The sequence below is a fragment of the Salvia miltiorrhiza genome, chromosome 6, assembly GCF_028751815.1.
Source record: "Salvia miltiorrhiza cultivar Shanhuang (shh) chromosome 6, IMPLAD_Smil_shh, whole genome shotgun sequence".
NCBI classification, from domain to species: Eukaryota; Viridiplantae; Streptophyta; class Magnoliopsida; order Lamiales; family Lamiaceae; genus Salvia; species Salvia miltiorrhiza.
The window spans coordinates 38,741,125-38,763,401 of record NC_080392.1 but is presented as its reverse complement, the minus strand read 5'-3'; the positions used below and the strand labels follow the sequence as shown (position 1 = coordinate 38,763,401).

General features: G+C 36.0%; 3 protein-coding genes across 3 annotated transcripts in view; all 3 read left to right on the top strand.

Moving 5' to 3' along the window:
* The first annotated feature begins 5,402 nt into the window (after positions 1 to 5,402).
* Positions 5,403 to 8,680, top strand: LOC130990887 (bidirectional sugar transporter SWEET5-like). The gene is made up of 6 exons (XM_057915114.1): positions 5,403 to 5,445; positions 5,987 to 6,023; positions 6,403 to 6,622; positions 6,712 to 6,873; positions 8,322 to 8,444; positions 8,558 to 8,680. The coding sequence occupies exons 1-6, from the start codon at positions 5,403 to 5,405 to the stop codon at positions 8,678 to 8,680; spliced, it is 708 nt and encodes a 235-aa protein (XP_057771097.1).
* Positions 8,681 to 11,393: 2,713 nt separating this feature from the next.
* LOC130990886 (bidirectional sugar transporter SWEET7-like) lies at positions 11,394 to 14,023 on the top strand. The gene is made up of 6 exons (XM_057915113.1): positions 11,394 to 11,436; positions 11,582 to 11,618; positions 12,548 to 12,767; positions 12,863 to 13,024; positions 13,118 to 13,240; positions 13,699 to 14,023. The coding sequence occupies exons 1-6, from the start codon at positions 11,394 to 11,396 to the stop codon at positions 13,837 to 13,839; spliced, it is 726 nt and encodes a 241-aa protein (XP_057771096.1). The 3' UTR covers positions 13,840 to 14,023.
* Positions 14,024 to 14,313: 290 nt separating this feature from the next.
* The window catches only part of LOC130989443 (pleiotropic drug resistance protein 2-like), a 41,794-nt gene continuing 33,830 nt past the window's right edge, over positions 14,314 to 22,277 (top strand). The window contains exon 1 of the transcript XR_009090600.1: positions 14,314 to 14,832. The gene's annotated coding sequence lies outside the window, so the exon portion shown is untranslated. The remainder of the gene's footprint in view (positions 14,833 to 22,277) is intronic.

Sequence of the window (22,277 nt, the reverse complement as noted above, 5' to 3'; positions counted from 1 at the left end):
TTTTCAATTTTAATTAATTATGTTATGCATCTAAATTCAGTTTTTGACTTATGATTCGTAAAAAACTTATTACTTAGATGCATACCTATGATTGCAAAAAAAACTTATTACTTAGATGCATAAAAAATACTGATGGTTCGTACAGTTACTACGAAAATTCATTTTGATATTATGTTAATTCATTCATTTATCCTGTTGATTCATTCCGTTATTCCAATATGCTAGCCATGACTACAAAGAAACTTATTCCATTATTCCACACATGTTCAATTTCCATTACTAATTAAATATTCACTACAAGAAAAATGCTAATAGACAACATGCGAAGCATGTCATCTATTTGAAAATCGCATGTCATCTATGTAGGTGTAGTCTATTAGGGGCGCTAATAGACAACGCGCATGCGCATGTCGTCTATTAGCTGATGAGCTCTGTTGTGAACGGGAATTGAGAGAGAAAGACACTCCGGTGCACGGCGTCGACTTTGCCGGAGTTTCAGAGCCGCGTAGGGCGGCGATGCCGCCGGGAGTTGTAGCAGGGCGGCGACGATTTGGGCAGAGGAAGAGCTAGGGCACGATTCAGATGAAGGAGAAAAATTGGGGCTTTTCATCTTCGCCTTTTCCAGAGGATTTGAGGAAGAGCTAGGGCACGATTCAGATGAAAGAGATGGTCGACGGCTGCGGCGCCGGATTCCTCGCCGGAAACATATCGAGAGAGATGAGGAGCTCTCAGCGTAAGGAGAGAGAGAGATGTGTTTGGGGGTTTCAGCCGAGGAGTGAGAACGAGAGATGGGGAATTCTCTCTTATTTTTAATTAAAAGACACGACATGCATAACCCACGTCGTCTATCACATTAAAGACGACATGCGAAGTATTATGTCGTGTATGAACATAATAGACGACATGTTTGAAGCGTGTTGTCTAAGACCGCAGTAAATAGACGACACACTTTAGCTATACGTCATCTATTTACATAATAGACAACATGTTTCGAAGCATGTCGTCTATATTGTGTAGTCTATGACCATAATTCTTGTAGTGATTCATTCAGCATAATACTAACAAAATTATGTATTCATTCCATCATTAGTTTTTGGGTATGAATTCGACAACAAGCTCAATCACAAATACATCAATAACCAAATATCATGGATCTTAAAGCGTGAACATTGTCGGATAATCCTCATACGGTCTCACAACCCATTCTTTGTAGTTCACCATCCCCTCCTTGCATTTCTCGTGCCTTATCTTTTTTACGACTTCCACTGAAGACCCACTCCCGTCTGACGAATCTTCCGACGTCTCCTGCTCAGCATTGTCCACAACATCCATTTTCTTCCTCTTATTCAAGACCCCTAATTCATAAGGAACTCAAATTAAAACTTCCAGCAATGCTATTATACTATGAACTTTGCAAAAAAAAAAAGTTATCACATACCTTCTAACATACTCTCCATCATAGCACGTTTCATATCCTTCATGAATTCATCATTCGTATGCTTTGTTCGTGCTGCATCAATACAGACAATTATTGATCGTCCCACGCTTTTAAAAAACTAATACAATATAATTTGATTCAAACCTTCTTTCCTTCTAGTTTCTTCAGCATCATCGTTTCTCTCCCTGATTATTATACCTTTCCCATTCTTCTGTGCAATATAAGTTGCGCTTCACATGACATTACATAACGTTACATATTTATATACTTACTTAACTCATTAATTCATTTAAAGAATATAAGCAGTTCATTCTACAAAATTTGTATAGCACATATAATGCCATCGTTGATTCATTTAAACAATATAAACAGTTCATTCTATTTACATGATGCATACATTAGTTCTTACTGGATCATACAACAACTCGTTTGAATCCATCATAAAAAATTGTACCTATTAATACAAGCATTAAAACTGATTCATTTCATACCTGACTACGATTCATACTATAATTACATGATTCATGATATAGTTATTGTGGTTCATCCCGAATACAATAATAATATAGGCAGCCCACACCACACACCTACTATCCATACTAAACCGGCAGCCGCAAATCCATGAAGACAAACATTAAAACAACAATAATTTTCTGTTCTGAACCATGAAATATCTCACACTCTTAAAAAGGACAAAAATATAAGGTTCAACAATAAAAAAGCTACTAAATCTACATAACCTCTTGAAAAATATAAAATTTGTGGGGGACCACCGAGTTTGGAACACAAAAATACCAATTCAATATAGCGACAATGACAGATCAAATTTCATACTGCTATGTAACATAAATATGTGTGTTTAACTCATTAAATAAAAAATCCTTTCTACATACACCTATCACTACTGCTTCGACCAAGATGCCATTTTTTTAGCAGACAACAAAATTCAATCGAACCCCATGGACGAATCGAACATTCAACACCATTTCGCCATTTTTCAACCAAAGAAACAAAAGATTAAATTAAAGAAAATAAAACACAACATCGTCATCTACATACCAGTTCTCTTTGATTTCGTAATCACCATTATAGCTAATTGCCCGGTAAATTCTTTTTTTCTCGGTTGTATGAATCGTCCGCTGGCAGCGGCGGAAGTGATGAAGTGAGAATAAACCCTACGAATAATAGTCTAGAATTTCTTCACAAAATTAGATTAGATATGTCAAAGATACGGTTCAACTCATCCAATCCCTTCACTTCGCAGGCAATTAAATTTCCAAATAAATGGGGCACTATTTTCGGAAGAAGGTTGGTGAAGATAAACAACCATTTTTTTTTTTTACCAAAATAGCCTTCTGCGATTTTTATGTATGAATCACACATTGATTTAATTATAACCGATCCGTAAGTAAAAGATTAATCTGGACGATACGATCAAATAAATCTATGGTTAAAATGTATTCCTATTTTAAACACTTAAGGGTGTTTTCACCCTAGCCCAACCCTATATATATATATATATATATATATATATATATATATAGAGAGAGAGAGAGAGAGAGAGAGAGAGAGAGAACAACATGAAACAATATTAATAACTAAGGGTTTTTATATGTGACCCTTATATGTGTATGTGACATAGACAGAGGATCATAAAGAAAATCTTGTAATTCACTAAGCAATCAGCCATAATTAAAGAAATTGAAAATTAAAATACTCAATATTTGAGTGTCTCAACTTTGTCACTTAGATTAGGCTTCATTGACTATATTGCCTACTTTGTTTCTTTGTTTCTGTGTTTATGTGTGCAAGAAATTAAGCGGACTGAAGTATATATGTACCTGCCGAATCATAAAAATTGAATTGATATAATAGACTATGAAATAGACGATTCCGTCCGTTTTCGGCCTGAGAAGGGCATAATTTTATCAGTGATTGAAGTGACATCATTTAATTAAATATGACTTTATATTAAAAGAAAAAGAAAACCTAAAGAACCCTTGACATCACAAAGAGAAGCGGACTAAGGGTTGAGCCTCGTTAAAACCACTTTAAGGAAAACTCAGTGGAAAATCCCTTAAAGTGGAAAAAGAGTACTCGTCTAAACAAAATCAGATGAAAACCAATGCAAAACAAGCTATAAAGGCGTGAAGAAGCTTCAGGAGCTCCGGCCTAACCATCGCCCCCAAGCAACCTCGGGCGCCTAGATAGCCCAACAAAAAACCAAAACCAAAACAACTGAACAAGCAAAAACAAAAAAAAAAACGGGTAAAAGAAAACCAAGAGGTCCAACAGAGAAGTCACGTTCCTGGTGAACAAAGCACCCAGGAGGGGGCTCATCAACGACCAATCCGGCACATCCCCGGAACGAGAAACCTCACCGTCTTATTCCCACTCGAATAAGCGCAAGGTTGCCAACAAGGCCCGATCGACCTCCCGAACTCCAGCCGCTAGCGCACCAGACAACTGTAAAAGAGTCCAAGAGACGCCCCAACCACGCACCACCATAACCCCAGCCGAAGCCAAAATTAAGCAAGGCATCTCCACACCTAAAATCCACGACCAATCACCCTTGTTCCCAGCAAGAACCAACCAATCACAAACATGCAGCTGCATGAGACACTAACTACTCGAAACATAACCCCAAAGCCCAACAAAGAAGAAGGCAACAACAAGACATCTCGCGCCCAAGTAAAACCCAAACACACGACACAGCCACCAAAAAAACAAAACTCCCGGCTCAAGTAACGAAAAGTTGTAAACACTAAAGAAGACCAGCATGCACACCAACAGTTCGATTATTTGACCAGCCGAATATGGCTGTGTGTGGCCGTGTCCAAGGCTGCCGCGTTGCGAATTTCCTCGATAGGCCATAATGTCTGCCGGACGATTCCCTTCTCTATAAATATGGCTGACAATAAGTTGAAAATCTGATAAGAGAAAAAGAGTGGCTTTCCAAGACGCTATATATAAATCTCCATGGAACATCCATAGAGCGCGAATTAACCAAGTTCACCACATAAAAGAGTCCGCTTCCAGCCATAAATACATCCAACCCCTGGCGTGAGCTATATTAATAGCCGTAATCACCGCCAACAATTTGGCTTCAAAAGCAAATCCCCGACCTCCTTTGAGATGAAAGCAACCACGAACAACAGTCCAATTACCTCTAAAAACACCACCTGCTACAATAAAACCTGGGGAACCCGTTGTCTAACCATCCATATTTACTTTAATCCACTAATTAATCGGAGGCCACCAGTGAACCTCAATCATTTGAGGAGGGGGAGCAGTCCTACTCGCCGATTGAAGTGACATCATTTGAATACGTTTTTCGTTAATAATAATAATAATAATAATAATAATAATAATAATAATAATAATAATAATAATAATAATAATAATAATAATAATAATAATCTCAATTGCAATTAATAACTAATTTAAACATGATTTATAAAATTAATCATTATTTCGAGAAAAAGAAAATGATCGATGTAAACAGTCAATTAGAAGATGAAATTTCAAAGGCATAGTCCCCTGACAAAATTTAGTTATTTCGTTATTTATGATGACAGTTATTTTTTTATTCAAAATAAAACCATCTTCACTACTATATATGAATGCGAGAAATCACTAAAAACTCATATAATTAGTTACTAGTACTAATTATATAGTATTATTCAAATTTGACCTGGAAAGTATCTAACTAGCATGCAGAAACAAACATTAACGAGTGTTTTCAATTCAAAAATTTCAGTTAGATTTTTTTCTACAGTATTTAAACCCAAAATTAAATGCACTATTAATTAATCTCTTCATCCTCTTATCCAAAACGTGCTTACAGTCCTAATTCTATATCATATCCCAAATTATATTCGAGTAGCTAATTAGTTACATTATAAACTCTCATTTTGTTCAGAACCCCTCTCACCACACAACCATATCTCTCTCTCTCTCAAAGATGCAAGGCCAAAGCCTCGCTCGTTTTATCATCGGCATTATTGGTTCGTACATCGTATTTCCTTATCGAAAATGTGTGTGTGTGTTATTATTATTATTATTATTAAATTATGAACAATTAATTTTAAATCAATTGTAGCTTCCGGAAAATTGGCTCGCGAATGTCATGATGTATTTAGAAAGTAAATATTTTTATTTTAACTTACACAGCACAACACAATACGATTTATGCCTTATTAAGCGTGTCACCGATATTTTTTGTAAATAGTAAAGCACAAAACGGCGTCATTTTATTCAAAAAAGAATAATTTTAAATACACTGTAGTATTTGGCAAGTCACGTCAAATTTCCGGAGCCAGAATATAGATGATAATAAAATTGATATAAAATCAATAATTCATAATTATAAAAGTATATATATTATATAATAGTTTAAGATGTAAGTGATAATGCGAAAATAATTTGAAAACCTATTCTTATTATATCCCAAATCAAATTAATCATCATTATTTTTCTGCGTTAATATGCGTGTATTATGTATATATAGTTGATTAACTACTTTCTTTCTCCTCATGATATTTGTAGGAAATATCATATCCGCTTTGCTGTTTGTTGCTCCAGTGTATATACATCTCTCTCTCTATATATATATGATTAGATTATAGTGAGAATATTATTTTTTGTGAAAAGGAAGAATAATGAATAAATCAGTATATAATGTTGCATAGACTACTAGTAATGACTGAATAACAATATCCAATAAAAATGATAAAATTTTCGCTTTTTTCAGGGTTCAAACCCACGTAAATTTTTGCTCTCTTTAGAAAAATATCAGCCATAGGATTTGAAAATCTATCGTCACAGATTCATTCTCAATTCTCTCACGATATTAAGTTGTTCAGTCTCATTTGATGTTCTCCTTATACAACATATTTAGAGATTAATTTTGAATTAGATGAGATTAATATAAATAAATAGATGATGATGAATGAATGATGTAGGCCAACGATGTGGAGAATATGGAAGAAGAAAAGCACAGAGGAATTCCATCCGTATCCATACTTGGCGTCGACGATGAACTGTATGCTATGGGTATTCTACGGTATGCCATTTGTTCATCCCGACAGCATCCTCGTTATTACAATCAATTCGTTTGGCCTCTTCATCGAGATTCTTTACCTCCTTATTTTCATGGCCTACGCTTCCAATGCCAAATATAGGGTAACTCGATCACCCACCAAACCAAATACTCTTCTTTAATTTAATTAATTTCTAGAATAATTTAGTTGTATATATGTGAATGGTTGTAGGCAGTCATAACAATAGTGTTCTTGGCTGAGGTAGCATTGCTTGGTGTTATTGCGGTTATCACTGTCCTATGCTTTCATACATTTGAGATGAGATCAATGTTTGTGGGCATTATTTGCGTCATCTTCGGCATTATCATGTATGCCTCCCCTCTTTCCATCATTGTGAGTGCTCTCCTTCCCTTTTACTTTAAAGGCGCCTTTCGCTCGGATGATTAAAATGTTAAATGTACTTCCTCCGTCCCTAAAAATTATGGACCAAATGACATCGATTTTTTAAAAAAATTGTGTTTAAGTGGAGATTGAGTTCTACACCTTTTTATAAATAGTGAGAGAAAAAAAATTGTGGGGTCATTTTTAAATAACAATATATGTATTACAAATGATAAAATATATATATATACCACCTAAAATGGTGATAAGATATAGATTTGAGTGATTTGTATACAGCCTAAAATGGTGATATATGTATTACAAATGATTATTGTAATCATTATTAACTTTGTATAATTTTAATAGTAGTACATCATATTCCTATCACTCCCAAATAACTTCTTATTTTTTTTAAAATTTTTTACAGATATATACTAAACAATATATTATATTTTACAAATATTTTAATGTATTATATCAAATATGATATTAATATGATATATGGTAAAAAAATATCTTAATCAAATATATCACACCTAATCTTATAATACCATATACCAAACGAGCCCTGATTTTAATTAATTTTGTCAAGATTCAAAAATCATATAATGAATATACATTAGATAATTATATTATTGTATGTGAAGTGCCTACAACACTATAATTCATTTTCTCTATTTTGCCATGTACTATAGTTAAAATAGATTTCTAATACTGCGACCGAACGTCCGACTGTAATAAGCTCATTTCTTTTGGGCATAGAGATAAAAAAATATTTTTTTATGAGGAAAATAATGTGGTCCACATTAATTACATTTTTTTTTACTAAAAATAAAACATAAGGACGTCCCAAAAAGAAAAACGGACCTACTATAGTGGAACAGATGGAGTAGTATGTAGTCCATAACACCACCAGTGTAGTTGAATTTAAATATGAAAGTTGGCGCCTTAATTACACTAAGACGTGATTTCGACCACTTGGTGGTCATCGAATAGGCTATCTCGTTGAAATTTTCTTTTAATTAATTTATACTTCCTCCATCCCATTTCAAATAATCAAATTTGTATTTTGGATTGTCCCATTTTAAATGACCCAACCCAAATTTAGAAAGAAAATTAAGCATTTAGCAATACTTTTTGAGTTGTCCCACCACCACTTTACACCTTTATCACACATTTCTTAATCTTCGTGCTCAATTTTTTTGGGTCATTTGAAGCGGGATGGGGGGAATAATACATTATACTCTTATTTCGCGATGATTGGTTGTCGTTTGAGGTGTAGTAATTTCAATAATAATAATAAAATCTATTATAATTGTGATCATAATTAAATATTTTTAAAAAATCCACACTATATAAAATATAAATCAAAATTAAAGTTATAAACTTAAATATGTTAAGGGTCAGACTATAAACTATAATTAACCCTTTATTTTTTTCTTTTATAATTAATTAAACAGGCAAAAGTTATGAAGACACAGAGTGCAGAATTCATGCCATTTTGGCTTAGCCTGGCTTGTTTCATGAATGGGATCGTGTGGTTCATTTACGCTTTCCTCAAGTCGATCGACCCCTACATTGCTGTGAGTTTCTCGCAAATTTGCAATCGAGTATTTTATATGATTAATTTATGTCGAATATGTATAAACCATTATTTATATATATAACTAAATTATAATTTTATTATTTTTTGTAGAGTGGAAATGGTATTGGAGCAGTATTGAGTTCCATCCAACTTTATATCTACGTTTATTACACGGTGAAAGCTAAGAGAAGTGGTCGAGTTGAAAGTGATGCTAAACATGGAGAGACAGCTTGATTTTTATTTTAGTTTTTGTTAATGAATATGTTTGTATTTTATTTCATTTTTGAGGATAGAGAAATGAGACTTGCTCTAACTGACTAAATAAGCGAATTTTTTTTATAAATTAATAATTCAATATAAAAATTAAAATCATGCCACGGTGGATTACGAATCCAAAACTTTTGATTTTAAGATTGTTTTCTGAAATTATTACTAGAGGTATTTGAACATAAATCAATTATGCAACTCGCATGCAGGTGAGACCTCACCACCATCCAAACGGTAGGAAAACATCACTGCACGCAGGCGAGAAACGCCCTGCGTGTGGGACCTCAACACCAAACAATACAACACCGCACGCAGACAGGAATACAACACCATTTAAAGTGGGAAAATATCACCGCACACAAGCAGGATTAAACCCAAGACCTCTCACAAATGAGATCATTTTATTTTTTTATCTTTATCGCTCAAATGCTATAACTGAAGATACAAATATAAAATATTAGATCATTTTATTTTTTAGTTGTACACATATCAAATTCATGCAAATTTATTATTAGGTTTCTGGAAAGTTATGTAACTGTGGTCCTAAAAGTATTATTGGTTCGAATATTAAGAAAAAGTCTTGATTAGTTAAATGTTCATTCTTGCTATTTTTTTAATTTGAAGGCCTATTGCGTTCACCTAATTTAATTTGCACTATATTTGATTTCACTAGCAGGTACCAGTCCACTACAAGAAAAATGTATATAGACAATATAATACCCTCTTCGTCCCAATAATGATATTTCAAAAAGATAGGACACACAAATTAAGAAAATTAAATATAGATAAAATAATAAAAAAATAAAGTAAATGATGAGAGAGAGAGTAGTGCAAAAGTAAATGAGAGATAAAGCAAATGAGGAACGAAATAGAGAGAATAAATAAAATAAATTATTTTCTTTTATGGGTTATAAATTATAAATAGGACGCCCAAAATAAAATTGAAGCGTTATTATTGGAACGGAGAGAGTAATAGACAACAAATTTAGTAAATTTGGTTGTTTATTAAGTTATAGACAAGAGATTTAATAAAGCTTTTGTCTATTAGCATATTTTTAGAGAATTATAGACAACGAACTTTACATGTCTATAGTTATTGTAGACAGATTTTTAATCCATGATGTCTATAATTGAAGTTTTAAGCGGTTATAGACAATAACTATCAAAACTCGCGACAAATGGTAATCACCGAAATCAAACATGATTTTTTTTGTGCGTACTCTTTGGTTGTAAATTTATCATGGGTAAAATAAGGATAAACAAAATTTCATCATTTAAATCATTCCTTTCTTTTTCCACATTTCCTAATTGACCCATACTCATTCCTAATTTACACTAAAAAAGAAGGATAATATTATCCCTCCACAAATAGTGTGATAATATTATCCCTTCTTTGTAGTATAAATGAGGAATGCGTAAGGGTCAAGTAGGAAATGTGGAAAAAAAAAGGAAGAATTTAAAGGGTGAAATTTTGTTTATCCTTCTTTTTTTCATGATAAATTTACAACCAAAGAGAATGCACGTATAAATTAATTTGGTAATGCGCATATATATTGGATGCGTGTGAAAGATAATTTCAAAGGAAATAATTATTTTTAAGAAATGAGAAGATAAAATTAGCGATAGTTAGCCTTCTGATTAACTAAAGAACTATAGTAATTAATGGATATAATACAGAATTTGACTAAGCCCACGTTTGGTTGGGTGTGTTTAGAAGTTGGAAAGGGATTCAATTAATTGAATCTATTACTTGTTGTTTGGTTTGAGTAATGAGTTAACCATTACCCTTACTTGAGGGTAACCCAATCACTCAATTTGTTACCCCTCAAAATAGAGGGGAAACAAAAGAAAAGAAATCCCTTACTAATGATTCGTTTCCATTGTTTAACCAAACATTCAATAAAAGTAATGGTTATTATTACCATTCCACTCCTTTATTTGATTCCATTCCCTTTCCATTCCTCTACTTGAACCAAACGAGCACTAAAAATGGAAACATGATTTCCCATTCTTGACTATATCTAATTTATCGTATTTATAGAAACTGTTCGATCGATTGCAATAAATTTCAACAATTATAGCATTAAATCATACCCAATTTGTTAACCTATTAATTTGTAATAGAAACGCCATATTAAGGTTTATTACTTTATTTTTAGTGTTATACAGTAATAACTATTAGTAGTAAGAGAAAATTACCAAACGATTCTTACTATATCATGCTTTGCTTAACAATGCACACGCTATCCCCTCTAATCATTTGTTTTAATTTAGATATAATATATAGATTTTCCTGATAAATTTTTCCATATATGGATTATGATCCATGCATATATTTTTCCTTTCCAAAAATTCTTTGTCATTTTCTTTGACTGGGTAAAATTCTCGGCCAACACATCATCAACCATTTTTATTTTATCCAAAGTAGAGTGTGATGATCTTAAATTAATTTCTTACGATTTACTCATCGTTTTAATTAAATCAATCGCATTTAATATACACATCTCTTTTGTAAATATTTGATTGTGAATGTGAGGTATATCAGAATTCCAAATTATCCAAGCACTTTTTCATTTTCATATATATATATATATATATATATATAAACACACACACTTCACACACTTTTCTTTTCTCTATTCTCTCTTTTTACGAAAATTTCAATTCTTTTACTTCAAAAATGCATGGAGTCGGTATCATTCGTTGTATTGTGGGCGTCATTGGTTTGTGCTTCAAATCTCGAACAAACTAATTTAATTTAGTTATTTCATTTCAATACTTAATAAAATTATTTTCTTGAAATTTGTTAGTGAGATATATTTAATTTATATACTGATTATTGGAAAATCTTCTTTAATTTCTGCGCAGGCAATGTCATTTCTGGTTTACTATTCATCTCACCAATGTAATTCTCTATTTCTCTCTCTCACACACGCGCGCGGGGATCCAAGGGGCTGAAGCCCCCTCCAAATTTTGATTTTTTAAAAAATATATGTATAAAAGAGAGTTCGAGGATTTTTTAGGACAATAACTTAGGTTGATTTGGAAATTATGACAAAAATTTTTGGACTTGTAAAAGTAGGACACTAATTTTTTTTTATAGTAAAATAGGACACTAATTAATAAGTGTGGCATCCGCAGGACATTTCTCGGCCAATTCTCGACCAATTATCGGCCGAAAAATGTCCTATCTTTACGACACTTATTAATTAGTGTCTTATTTTACTCTAAAAAAACTAGTGTCCTATTTTTACAAGTCCGAAAGTTTTTGTCCTAATTTTCAAATCAACATAAGTTACTGTCATAAAAAATCCTCCGACTCTATAAAAGAAATAAAAGAGAATATATATATATATATATATATATATATATATATATTGTTTTAATAATTTATAGTAGTTTCAACGTCAATTGCTTAACATTTTACAATTAATCATTTGTTATACTAGTTTGTCAAATTTGTGTAATTTTTGTCCTATTTCCTTTTCTTAGTTAATTTTTAATATTGAATTTGAGTCAATTCTGAAGTTAAAGTAAAGTTATAAACTATTAATAATGGAAATTATTTTTTTCAAAGATTAAACATTTAAAAAATGCATATAGAGGTATATCTTTGTATGCTTTCAATATACTTATTGTTGAATTAATGAAATGTGACCAGCTATTTATTATATACTAGGTGATTGAATTCTAATCCTAAGTCCATTAATTTGTTATTTTAACATAAAAATTAACTGAACGAAACACTCAAAATAATTTGGATCCGCCCTGCGCGCGCGCACACACTCCCTCTCTCTCTCTCTAGATTTCTATCTCTCAACTTGCAAATTTCAGGCCAACATTTTGGAGAATATGCAAGAAAAAGAGCACAGAGGAATTCCACCCATATCCATATATTGCAGCCACGATGAACTGCATGCTTTGGATTTTCTACGGCCTACCCGTCGTTCATCCCGACAGCATCCTAGTTATCACAATAAATTCCTTCGGCCTAGCCTTGGAGTTTATTTACCTCTTTATTTTCTTCATCTACACCTCCAAGCAAAAGTACATGGTAATTAATTAATTAACAAATTAATTTTTTTTTCATATATTAATAATTTGACCCAAAACATGCTTTACTTAATTATTTTATTTGATTTTAATCAGTGGATTATAATGATGTACCTTCTATGTGAGCTTGTTCTTTTGGGAGTGATCATTGTCATCACTATTCTTTGCTTCCATACACATGAAAAGAGGTCCATGTTCGTCGGCATCCTCTGCGATATTTTTGGGATTATTATGTATGGTTCTCCTCTTTCCAAATTGGTAATTAATTAATTACGTCCTAATCTTTTTTTTAAGTCGTATGTGCTTAATATGCACTGATGATATTGAAATATGATATGTTAATTTGTGCAGTATGATGTTTATAAGGAAAAGAGTGCAGAGTTCATGCCGTTTTGGCTTTGTGTTGCTGGTTTTACGAATGGGATTACTTGGACCATTTATGCCTTTCTCCAGATTTTTGATCCTTATATTGCTGTGAGTTAATTATGTTTTTTTAGGGCTAATTGTATATAAATCACTGAATTTTCAAGCAATTCTCATTTGTCATACTAACTTCAGAATTTGTATTAAAATTATTCAACTATATTAACTTTTTATCATTTTGTTATATCGCGTAATTTCTTGCCAAACTTAGTGCTGAAATGGCTAATTAATGAGAGAGATAGCATCATTAGATGTCATTTCACCACTAAGTTTGGCCGGAAAATGATATGATCAAGATAGCAAAATGAGAAGAAATTAATAGTTGAGTAAGTTCAATACATATTTCAAATCAAAATTGATGTGTAAAATAAAAATCATTTAAAAGTTTGAGTATATGCAATTAACTTTTTTTTAGTTATCGAAATGTATATTATTATTATTTTCAATTTTGGGCTTGCTTGGCCTATTAGCCTGTATATATTTTTCACTTATTGCATTTTGTTTTGTAGGTTGGAAATGGGATCGGAGCACTGCTTGGTCTCATTCAACTCACTGTGTTTGCTTATTACACTATCAAAGCTAAGAGTAATGCTTCAAATAGTGAAGCAAAGTCAGGCGATATGCAGCTCTCAAACCCACCGCCAATTTAATTTTATGATCATGATTTATCTTAGAAAAAGAAAGAAAAAGGAATTAATTAGATTAAAATTTCGAGGACAAAATTAGATTAAAATTTCGAGTATAAGGTTAATAGTTTTGTAGGCCCTAAAAATAGGGATATTCTGTTTTCAATTTCCAATCACGATTTTTAGCTATTTTGTACATGATGGTTGCTCGCGCTTTAAATTTATATGTCAAGTAATAGATATTAATTATGTGTATGAGACTATGAGTAGTGCTATTATACATGAAAATCTCTTTAGCATTAATATCAATTTACTTAATTAAGAAATCCCTATGACGATTGGTTAATTAAGTGGATTCAAATTTCAAAATATGGAAAGGTTAGGCTACAAACCCTTTTAAAATCAATATATAATACGATTAGAGATTCTTGGCCTCTCCTTAATTCACTCTCCTACATGGCACATCTAAGAATTCACTATTTAAAATCCCTGCAATTCTAGAGCTTCTAACTTTAAAATGTACATCCCACGTGGCAATATACATCCACGTCATTTATTTTATTTAATTTACAGCAAACCCTAAGTCCTAATCTTTGGACCTCTTTCACACACACAGCCGCCCACGCCGTCCTCTGCCTCTGCGCGAATCCAGTCGCCCACCTCCCCACCAACCCCCGCTAGACGCCGTTCTGCTGCCGCGATTCAGACGCCATCCTCCGCTCCGCAGTCGTCTACCTCCCCGCCAACCACCGTCAACCGCCGTCCTGTCGCCGCGATTTAGATGTGGTCCACCGTCCGGCGATTCAGACGTCGTCTTGGCCTTCTGTGCGAATCCAGCCGCGCCGTCCTCCGCCCAGCCCAGCCCGAAGCTCAGCCCTCCGGCGTCGTCCTCCTTCCCCACCGCGATTCATCGAGCCTAGAGTGACTCTCCTCTCTCTTTCCCTTGCCGCAATTCGCCGCACCCCATCTTTTCTCTGACCTTCCTCTCCCCACCGCTCCCCGCCGCGTTCAGTCATGGTAAGAATTATATTAGGAAAAAATTGAATGTGCTTGACTATTGTAAATATAGAATGATTGTTTTCATAGAATGAAAAGATTTACTGGAAAGTTTTGATCTTTTGCTTTTATTTTATTCTTTCGGATTAGTGTTCATATGGTGGTTGGATTAATTTTGTTGATCTGCAAAAATAGAGCATTTGATTATTATGGTTCTACTTCAAAAGTTGTGAATTGGGATTGAGATAACTTTGTCTATCTTTTTTCTCCATTGAATCTTTTTTGTTGTTTTTGGATGGTTGTGTATCTGCTTAAAATTGGGATTGAGGTAAATTGGGATTGAGATAACTTTGCTGGGAAAATTAGTAGCTGTGAGTAGTAATCTTGATGAATCTTTGGTCATTTTGTGTGTTGGGAACCTTGTGGAATATCCTAACCCTTATTTTGATGATACCAAAATTCATAGGACTTATTGTAATAGACTAGAATTGTTTTGAACTCAAGTGTTAGAGTTCGTTTCTAGTTTAGCTTGCGGTGTCGAAGACTGAAGACTGAAGAACGAAGGACTGAAGACTGAAGACTGCAGATACCAACTGAAGTATCAGTTGAAGAATCAGTTGAAGACTGATTACTTAATGCGCGCAATGGACTGATACTAAAGTCAAGTATCAGTTGAATATTCCTCCTCAGACTGATCTTCCAACGTTCAGAGGAAGCCACGTACTCACAAAGTACAGCCGCATTAAATGCAGAGATCTCAGGATCTTATCTCTGCAGAGGTCATTCCTATCTGGTGGTTACTTTTCAGAGACGTCACATCTCCTGTCCATCAAAGAGAGCCGTTTCCACACAGACAAGGAACCTCGAAGATTGAAGCCTCAGCCCAAACTCGAATTGCTCTCCAACGGAAGAAATCTTGAGGACGATTTACGGCAACGGATCTATTCAAGAGTTCTCCTACAAATAGCGCTCGAGGATCACTTCAACCTTCACCGATTCAACGACATAAGCTGAAGCTCTGCCGAAATTGCTACTCAGCCTTAAGCTTAAACTCCCCAAAGCTTGAATCGAAGAAGAGAATTCCAAAGCCAAAATCAGTCACTGCTGATTACATACATTCTCTTAGACCTTAGGCAAAACTCTGTTCACCCAGAAGCCAAAGGTCAAACTTGCTTCAAAAAACTTGTTCTTTGTAAGTATAGTTGGCACTCGTTCAAACCTCCCCCCATAAGAGTGTTTTGAGTGATTCGAAGGTCGGAAGGGTTTTCTGTCTCTGAGAGTCTTAGCACGGGTTGTGTTAACCAAGAGAAATCCGACGCGAGTGAAGCGTGGGTACTGAAGAAGGGTTTTCTTCAGTGTACGGTTGTGTGCACCCGGCAAGCACACGGTTTGGTTTGCAGTGCACCTGTTAAGCACTTGCGGAGTGGATTGTTGGTCTGATCAACCAACCGTGGATGTAGGAAAGGGTTTTTCCGAACCACGTAAAAGTCTCTGTGTTGTTTACAACTTTCAGTTTTGCATTCTTACTTGTGTTATTTCAATTGATAAAACTGAACACTGACTAACTGCAAAGAGAAACCATAACCAACAACTTGCTCCACCGAGGCTATTACGAAACTAAGTTTAATTTCCGCTGCGTATGATATTAGTCTGACTGATCTATCTTCTGATAGTCAGGAAGAGTGTTATCATCTCTGTTTTAGCAAACTCGACTGAAGCCCTTACTTGCATCAGTTAAGTTCCAGCAACTTAACTGGTAACTCTTTACTGAAGAGCTTTCAGTATCAGTCGTCAACTCTGTTTGGTCAAAACTGTTTTAAATATAACAAGAGTCTGTGTTTGCATGCAAAGTTTCGTTTTGATCTTTGACTGAGATCCCTCTGATTGAGGATTCGAAAAAAATAGCCCATAGGTGTATTCCCCCCCATACACCTATTCGAGACCCTCTGGACCTAACAATTGGTATCAAAGCAGGTTGTTCGCAAGAACTACCTGTATCTGACTAGGTTCTAATTGAACTTGATCCTTTTTTCTTAAAGGTCTCGAAAAAGTTCTCTCTTTCTTTTTGTGCTTGCTATCTGTTCTATCTGCTGTTATCTGTTCTCTCTTTTTTTATGGAGACTAACCACAACAGATTATCTTCTCTACCTATGTTTAGTATTGAAAAATACGACATATGGAAGTTTCGGCTTGAAAGCTTCCTCACCGCCCAACATTGCCGAATGTGGGAAGTCATCACCAGCGGACCAATCACCATCACCGAAATTGTCAAAAGGGTTCATGTTGATCCACAACAAGATCCTTACGATGAGGTCCAGCCCAAGCAAAAAGCAGACTTTACCACCGAAGAAAGGAAGCAAGATGAGCTAGACAACCTCGCCAAAAGCATCATCTCCGGCACCGTTCCCGACAAGCATGTCATGAAGATCATCAAGTGCGAAACTGCGAAGGAGATATGGGACATCCTGGAAAGAATGTGCGTAGGTTCCGAGGAAATCAAGGAGAATAAGCTATCCATAGCTTGTCAGAAGTTCGACTCCTTCCTCATGCTCAAGAACGAATATGTCGAGGAAATGGAACTTAGATTCAACCAAATTTTGAATGAAGTTCAATCCATTTCTAAAGACAAATACACTCAACGAGAAATCAACCTGAAGATTCTTCGAGCACTGCCACGTAGAGAATGGCAGATCTACTCAGCCGCTCATCAGCATAAGCCAGGATTCAGTCAGCTCCCGACAAACAAGCTTTTCTCCGATCTCATGGCAAATGAGTTCGACCTTCTGAGAAATCTTGGAAATAAGAAGGCTGGAGGATCAGACGAAGATGGTCCATCAACCTCAAGAGGAGTTGCACTGAACAAGAGAAGGCAAGAAGCAGATCAATGAACCAACGGAACTCAACCCAGAGGACTTCTTTAGTCAATATGCTTTGTTGACTGAAAGATTCAACAAGATGGAGTCCAAGTTTCGAAAGTACAGAAGGTTCCACAAGCAGCACTACAAAGGAAATGAAAGAGAAAGCAACCCCAGACATTCCACAGATCGAAGCAGAGAAAGGAAGTCAGCCGCTTACGACATCAAAGACATGGAATCCTTTGGATGTAGAAAGAAAGGGCACTTCCGACATGAATGCCCTGATCTGACTCAAGCTGAGCGCAGAGAACTAAGAGCTAAGAAAGATCGCAGCTTTTCAAAGAAGAAAGCGATGGTTGCTGACGATGCTGATTCTTCCAAAGACACATCAGAATCATCCGACTTCGACAGTTCCAGCTCAGACAATGAGAGCCGAGCCCTGATGGCCAATGAATCAGAAAGCGTGGCTGACAACAGCTACGACAATGGAATGAATGGCTCAGAGGTCAATGTCAGGAAACACAAAAAGAAGGAAGAGGTTAAAGCTTCAATCAGAACGTGGTATCTAGATAGTGGCTGCTCGAAGCACATGACGGGCTACAAAGAATATCTGTCTCAGTACGTTGAGAAAGCTGGATCCAAAGTTGCATTCGGAGACAACTCAATCGGAGAAACAAAAGGCTACGGTGTGCTAAACATGGGTAACGCCAGTATCAGTAATGTTAGCTTTGTTTCTGGTCTTAAACATAATTTGTTGTCTGTGAGTCAATTTTGTGACAGCGGTTTCACAGTGAAAATCAAGAAAGATGAATTCACTGTTAGAAACAATCAAAAGAAGGTGGTTCTGAAAGGATTCAGACAAGGGAGTCTCTACGTCGTTTCTTGGGAAGACAGCCCTCCAGAAACATGCCTCATCAGCAAGAGTAGCTTGGAGCTCAACTGGCTGTGGCACAAGAGACTCAACCATCTCAACTTCAAGACGATTAACAAACTTGCTAAACATCAACTGGTAGAAGGTCTTCCTTCTATTGTGTTCCAGAAGAAGCAAGAATGTGAAGCATGCCAAAGAGGAAAGCAGACGCGGATGATATTCAAGTCAAAGTCAGGACACTCCTCTGAAAGGGTTCTGCATCTACTTCACATGGATCTGTTTGGCCCGATCACTCCAAGAAGCTACAATGGTAGGAAGTACACCTTAGTAGTTATGGATGATTATTCACGATATACTTGGATTATCTTTCTCTTCAAAAAGAAAGAGACGCTGGAGGAACTGCCAAAGCTGCTGAGAAGACTGAGCGTTGAAAAGGAAGTCAACATCATCAACATCAGATCAGATCGTGGGACTGAGTTCCTCAATACTGTCATTCGTGAGTATTGTGATGAACAAGGAATCAGTCATCAAACTTCTGCAGCAAGAACTCCACAGCAGAACGGAGTTGCAGAAAGAAGAAACCGGTCTTTGAAGGAAGCAGCAAGGACGATGCTAGCCGAATCAAAACTCCCCTTGAAGTTTTAGGCCGAAGCAGTCAACAACGCATGCTACACGCAGAATCGCTCCTTCCTCACACAGAGACATGGAAAAACTCCATACGAGCTATGAAAGAACAGAAAGCCTTCGATTGCCTACTTTCATGCTTTCGGTTCTAAGTGTTTCATCCACATCAATGAAAAGAAGAGGTTAAACACTTTCGATAGCAAGGCTGATCCAGGAGTCTTCCTTGGATACTCTGGAACAGAACGTTCAAGCAAAGCCTATCGAGTGTTTAACTCTCAAACTCTTTGTGTTGAAGAAACACCTCATGTGATCTTTGATGAGTCTACAGATGATTTCAGGGAACAAGAAGTTGAAAAGTGTGTCCAGAACACTGAAGGTTCCAAAGCTGAAATCCACAACACCGAGCCCTCTACTGTCTTGGTGTGGGGACCAGGCAAAGATGAAGATACTGAGATGCTTCAGTATCAGAAGATCAACCAAAGGTCTGAAGTTCAGACTGAAGCCAATGCAGATGGCATCAGTCAAGGGGGAACTCCAGTTGCTGAAGATCGAGTTGAACGTGGTGAAGCAGATCCAACTCAACTCTCCCCTGCTCCAGAAGGTGCTCAACACCTCAGAACCATTCTGACCGAAGAAGCCCCACCATCTCCAGAAGAGATCAAGAAGTATCGAAGATGGTTTGAACTCCACTCAAAGGAGAACATCATTGGAGAACCATCAGATGGCGTCAAGACTCGGAGATCAATGTGCAACCTCGTCTTCGACATCAACCAGAACTGCATCAATGAAGATAAGATTTTCAGCTGTTTCTTATCATCTACAGAGCCCAAGGATATTGAAGAAGCTCTGAAGTCTACTCATTAGGTCATCGCAATGCTAGAAGAACTAAATGAATTCAACCGGAATTCAGTTTGGGAGCTTGTGGATCAACCAGACGATGCGAAGGTGATTGGCTTGAAATAGATTTTCAAGAACAAGGAAGACGAAGAAGGAAACGTTGTGAGAAACAAAGCAAGGCTTGTAGCTAAAGGATACAGTCAAGAAGAAGGAATCGACTACGATGAGACGTTCGCTCCAGTTGCCAAATTGGAAGCAGTCAGACTCTTCTTAGCCTTCGCAGCTTACAAAGGTTTCAAGGTACACCAAATGGATGTCAAGTGTGCATTTCTCAATGGAGTGCTCACAGATGAAGTCTATGTAGAACAACCTCCTGGGTTTGAGGTTGCTGGACCAGAAAATGTGTACAAGCTGAAGAAAGCGCTCTATGGATTGAAGCAAGCACCAAGAGCGTGGTATGATACTCTCTCGGACAGAACTCAGTTCACTCTCAAAGAAGGAGAAGATCTCTTGCTTGTTCAGATTTATGTCGATGACATAATTTTCGGATCCAAATCCGAACACATGTGCAAGAAGTTTGCTGACATCATGACCAACAAGTTTCAAATGTCCATGATGGGAGAAATGAATTTCTTTCTCGGATTGCAAGTCAAGCAGACCAACGAAGGAATACTGATCAGTCAGTCCAAGTATGCCAAGGAACTGATAGCCAAGTTCGGTATTCAGCACATGAAGTCAGTCAAGATCCCAATGAACACAAACTGGAAAGTTGATCCAGGTTCAGAAGGAAAATCTGTCTCTTCGACGAAGTATAGAGAAATCATTGGATCGTTGCTGTATTTGACTGTGAGCAGACCAGACATCGCATTTACAGTCGGGGTATGTGCAAGATATCAATCAGATCCAAAGGAAGCTCATTTGGATGCAGCAAAGCGGATTCTAAGATATCTTAAAGGCACACCCAATTTAGGATTGTGGTATCCAGCAGAAAACGACATCAAGCTCACCGGGTATTCAGACTCAGACTTCGGTGGATGCAAGCTTGATCGCAAATCAACCTCCGAAACATGTCAATTCCTAGGCAACAAGCTCATCTCATGGTTTTCAAAGAAGCAGACTTCAGTCGCCACCTCCACAACTGAAGCTGAATATGTTGCTGCCGGAAGCTGCTGCTCACAAATCCTGTGGTTAGTTCATCAATTAAAGGACTATGGGATCGACGAAAAGGAAGTTCCTATCTATTGCGACAGCTCCAGTGCTATTGCAATATCCCAGAATCCAGTTCATCACACCAGAGTTAAACATATTGATATTCGACATCACTTCATCCGTGATCATGTCGAAAAGAAAAATATCTCTGTCGAATGGATTCCCACTGCTGTTCAGAGAGCGGACCTGCTGACCAAGGCTCTTCCAGAAGAGAGGTTCATTGATCTATGTGGAAAGATCGACCTCATCAACCCTGAAGAGTGATGCTGTGTTTGAAGACTTTCTCAAACAGTCATGCTGACTGGTGGTCACCAACTGCTGATTCTACGACGTGGAAAGCAATGAAGTCTGAACGCTCATCTGAAGAAGAAGACATCCTGATGAATCAACCAGGATCAAGTGGTATCAACTGACTACAATGTTCAGTTGATCAGTAAGTATTTTAAAAGCTTACTTTTAAAATCAATTATTTCAGTTTAGAGTTTTGTGTTTTTAGTTCAAAAACTTTTCTCTAACTGATCAATTTCTTTCAAAAACTTTAACTGATTGTTGGAAAATGGAATATCCAAGAAGGACAAAAGTTTTTAAAAGGGAAAATCTGTTTTGATGGAACTTGTCCTGATCTTTTACTAAAAATCTTTCCAACCTTTTGCCTCTGTGATAAAATTTCTTGAGAACCTCATTGACATGACAGAATGCAATGATGCCTCTCAACTTTTTGAAGTCTCAGTCCCTCGCAGTGACGGCGGACGTGAATTTTTCTTCAAATACATTATTAGGCACAATTTTCGAAAAACTTTTCATCTTCTCACATGGTTCACATCTTGTCTATTTATACCATGTTGTCTTCACGATTTTTCTGCATCAACTAACAACTCTCCACAGCCTTCACTGTGAGAAAATTTTTCAATATTTCCAAAGTTGCAAAGAAAAATTGTTCCGACGAAAAATTGTTCAGTTGATCAGTAAGTATTTTAAAAGCTTACTTTTAAAATCAGTTATTTCAGTTTAGAGTTTTGTGTTTTTAGTTCAAAAACTTTTCTCTAACTGATCAGTTTCTTTCAAAAACT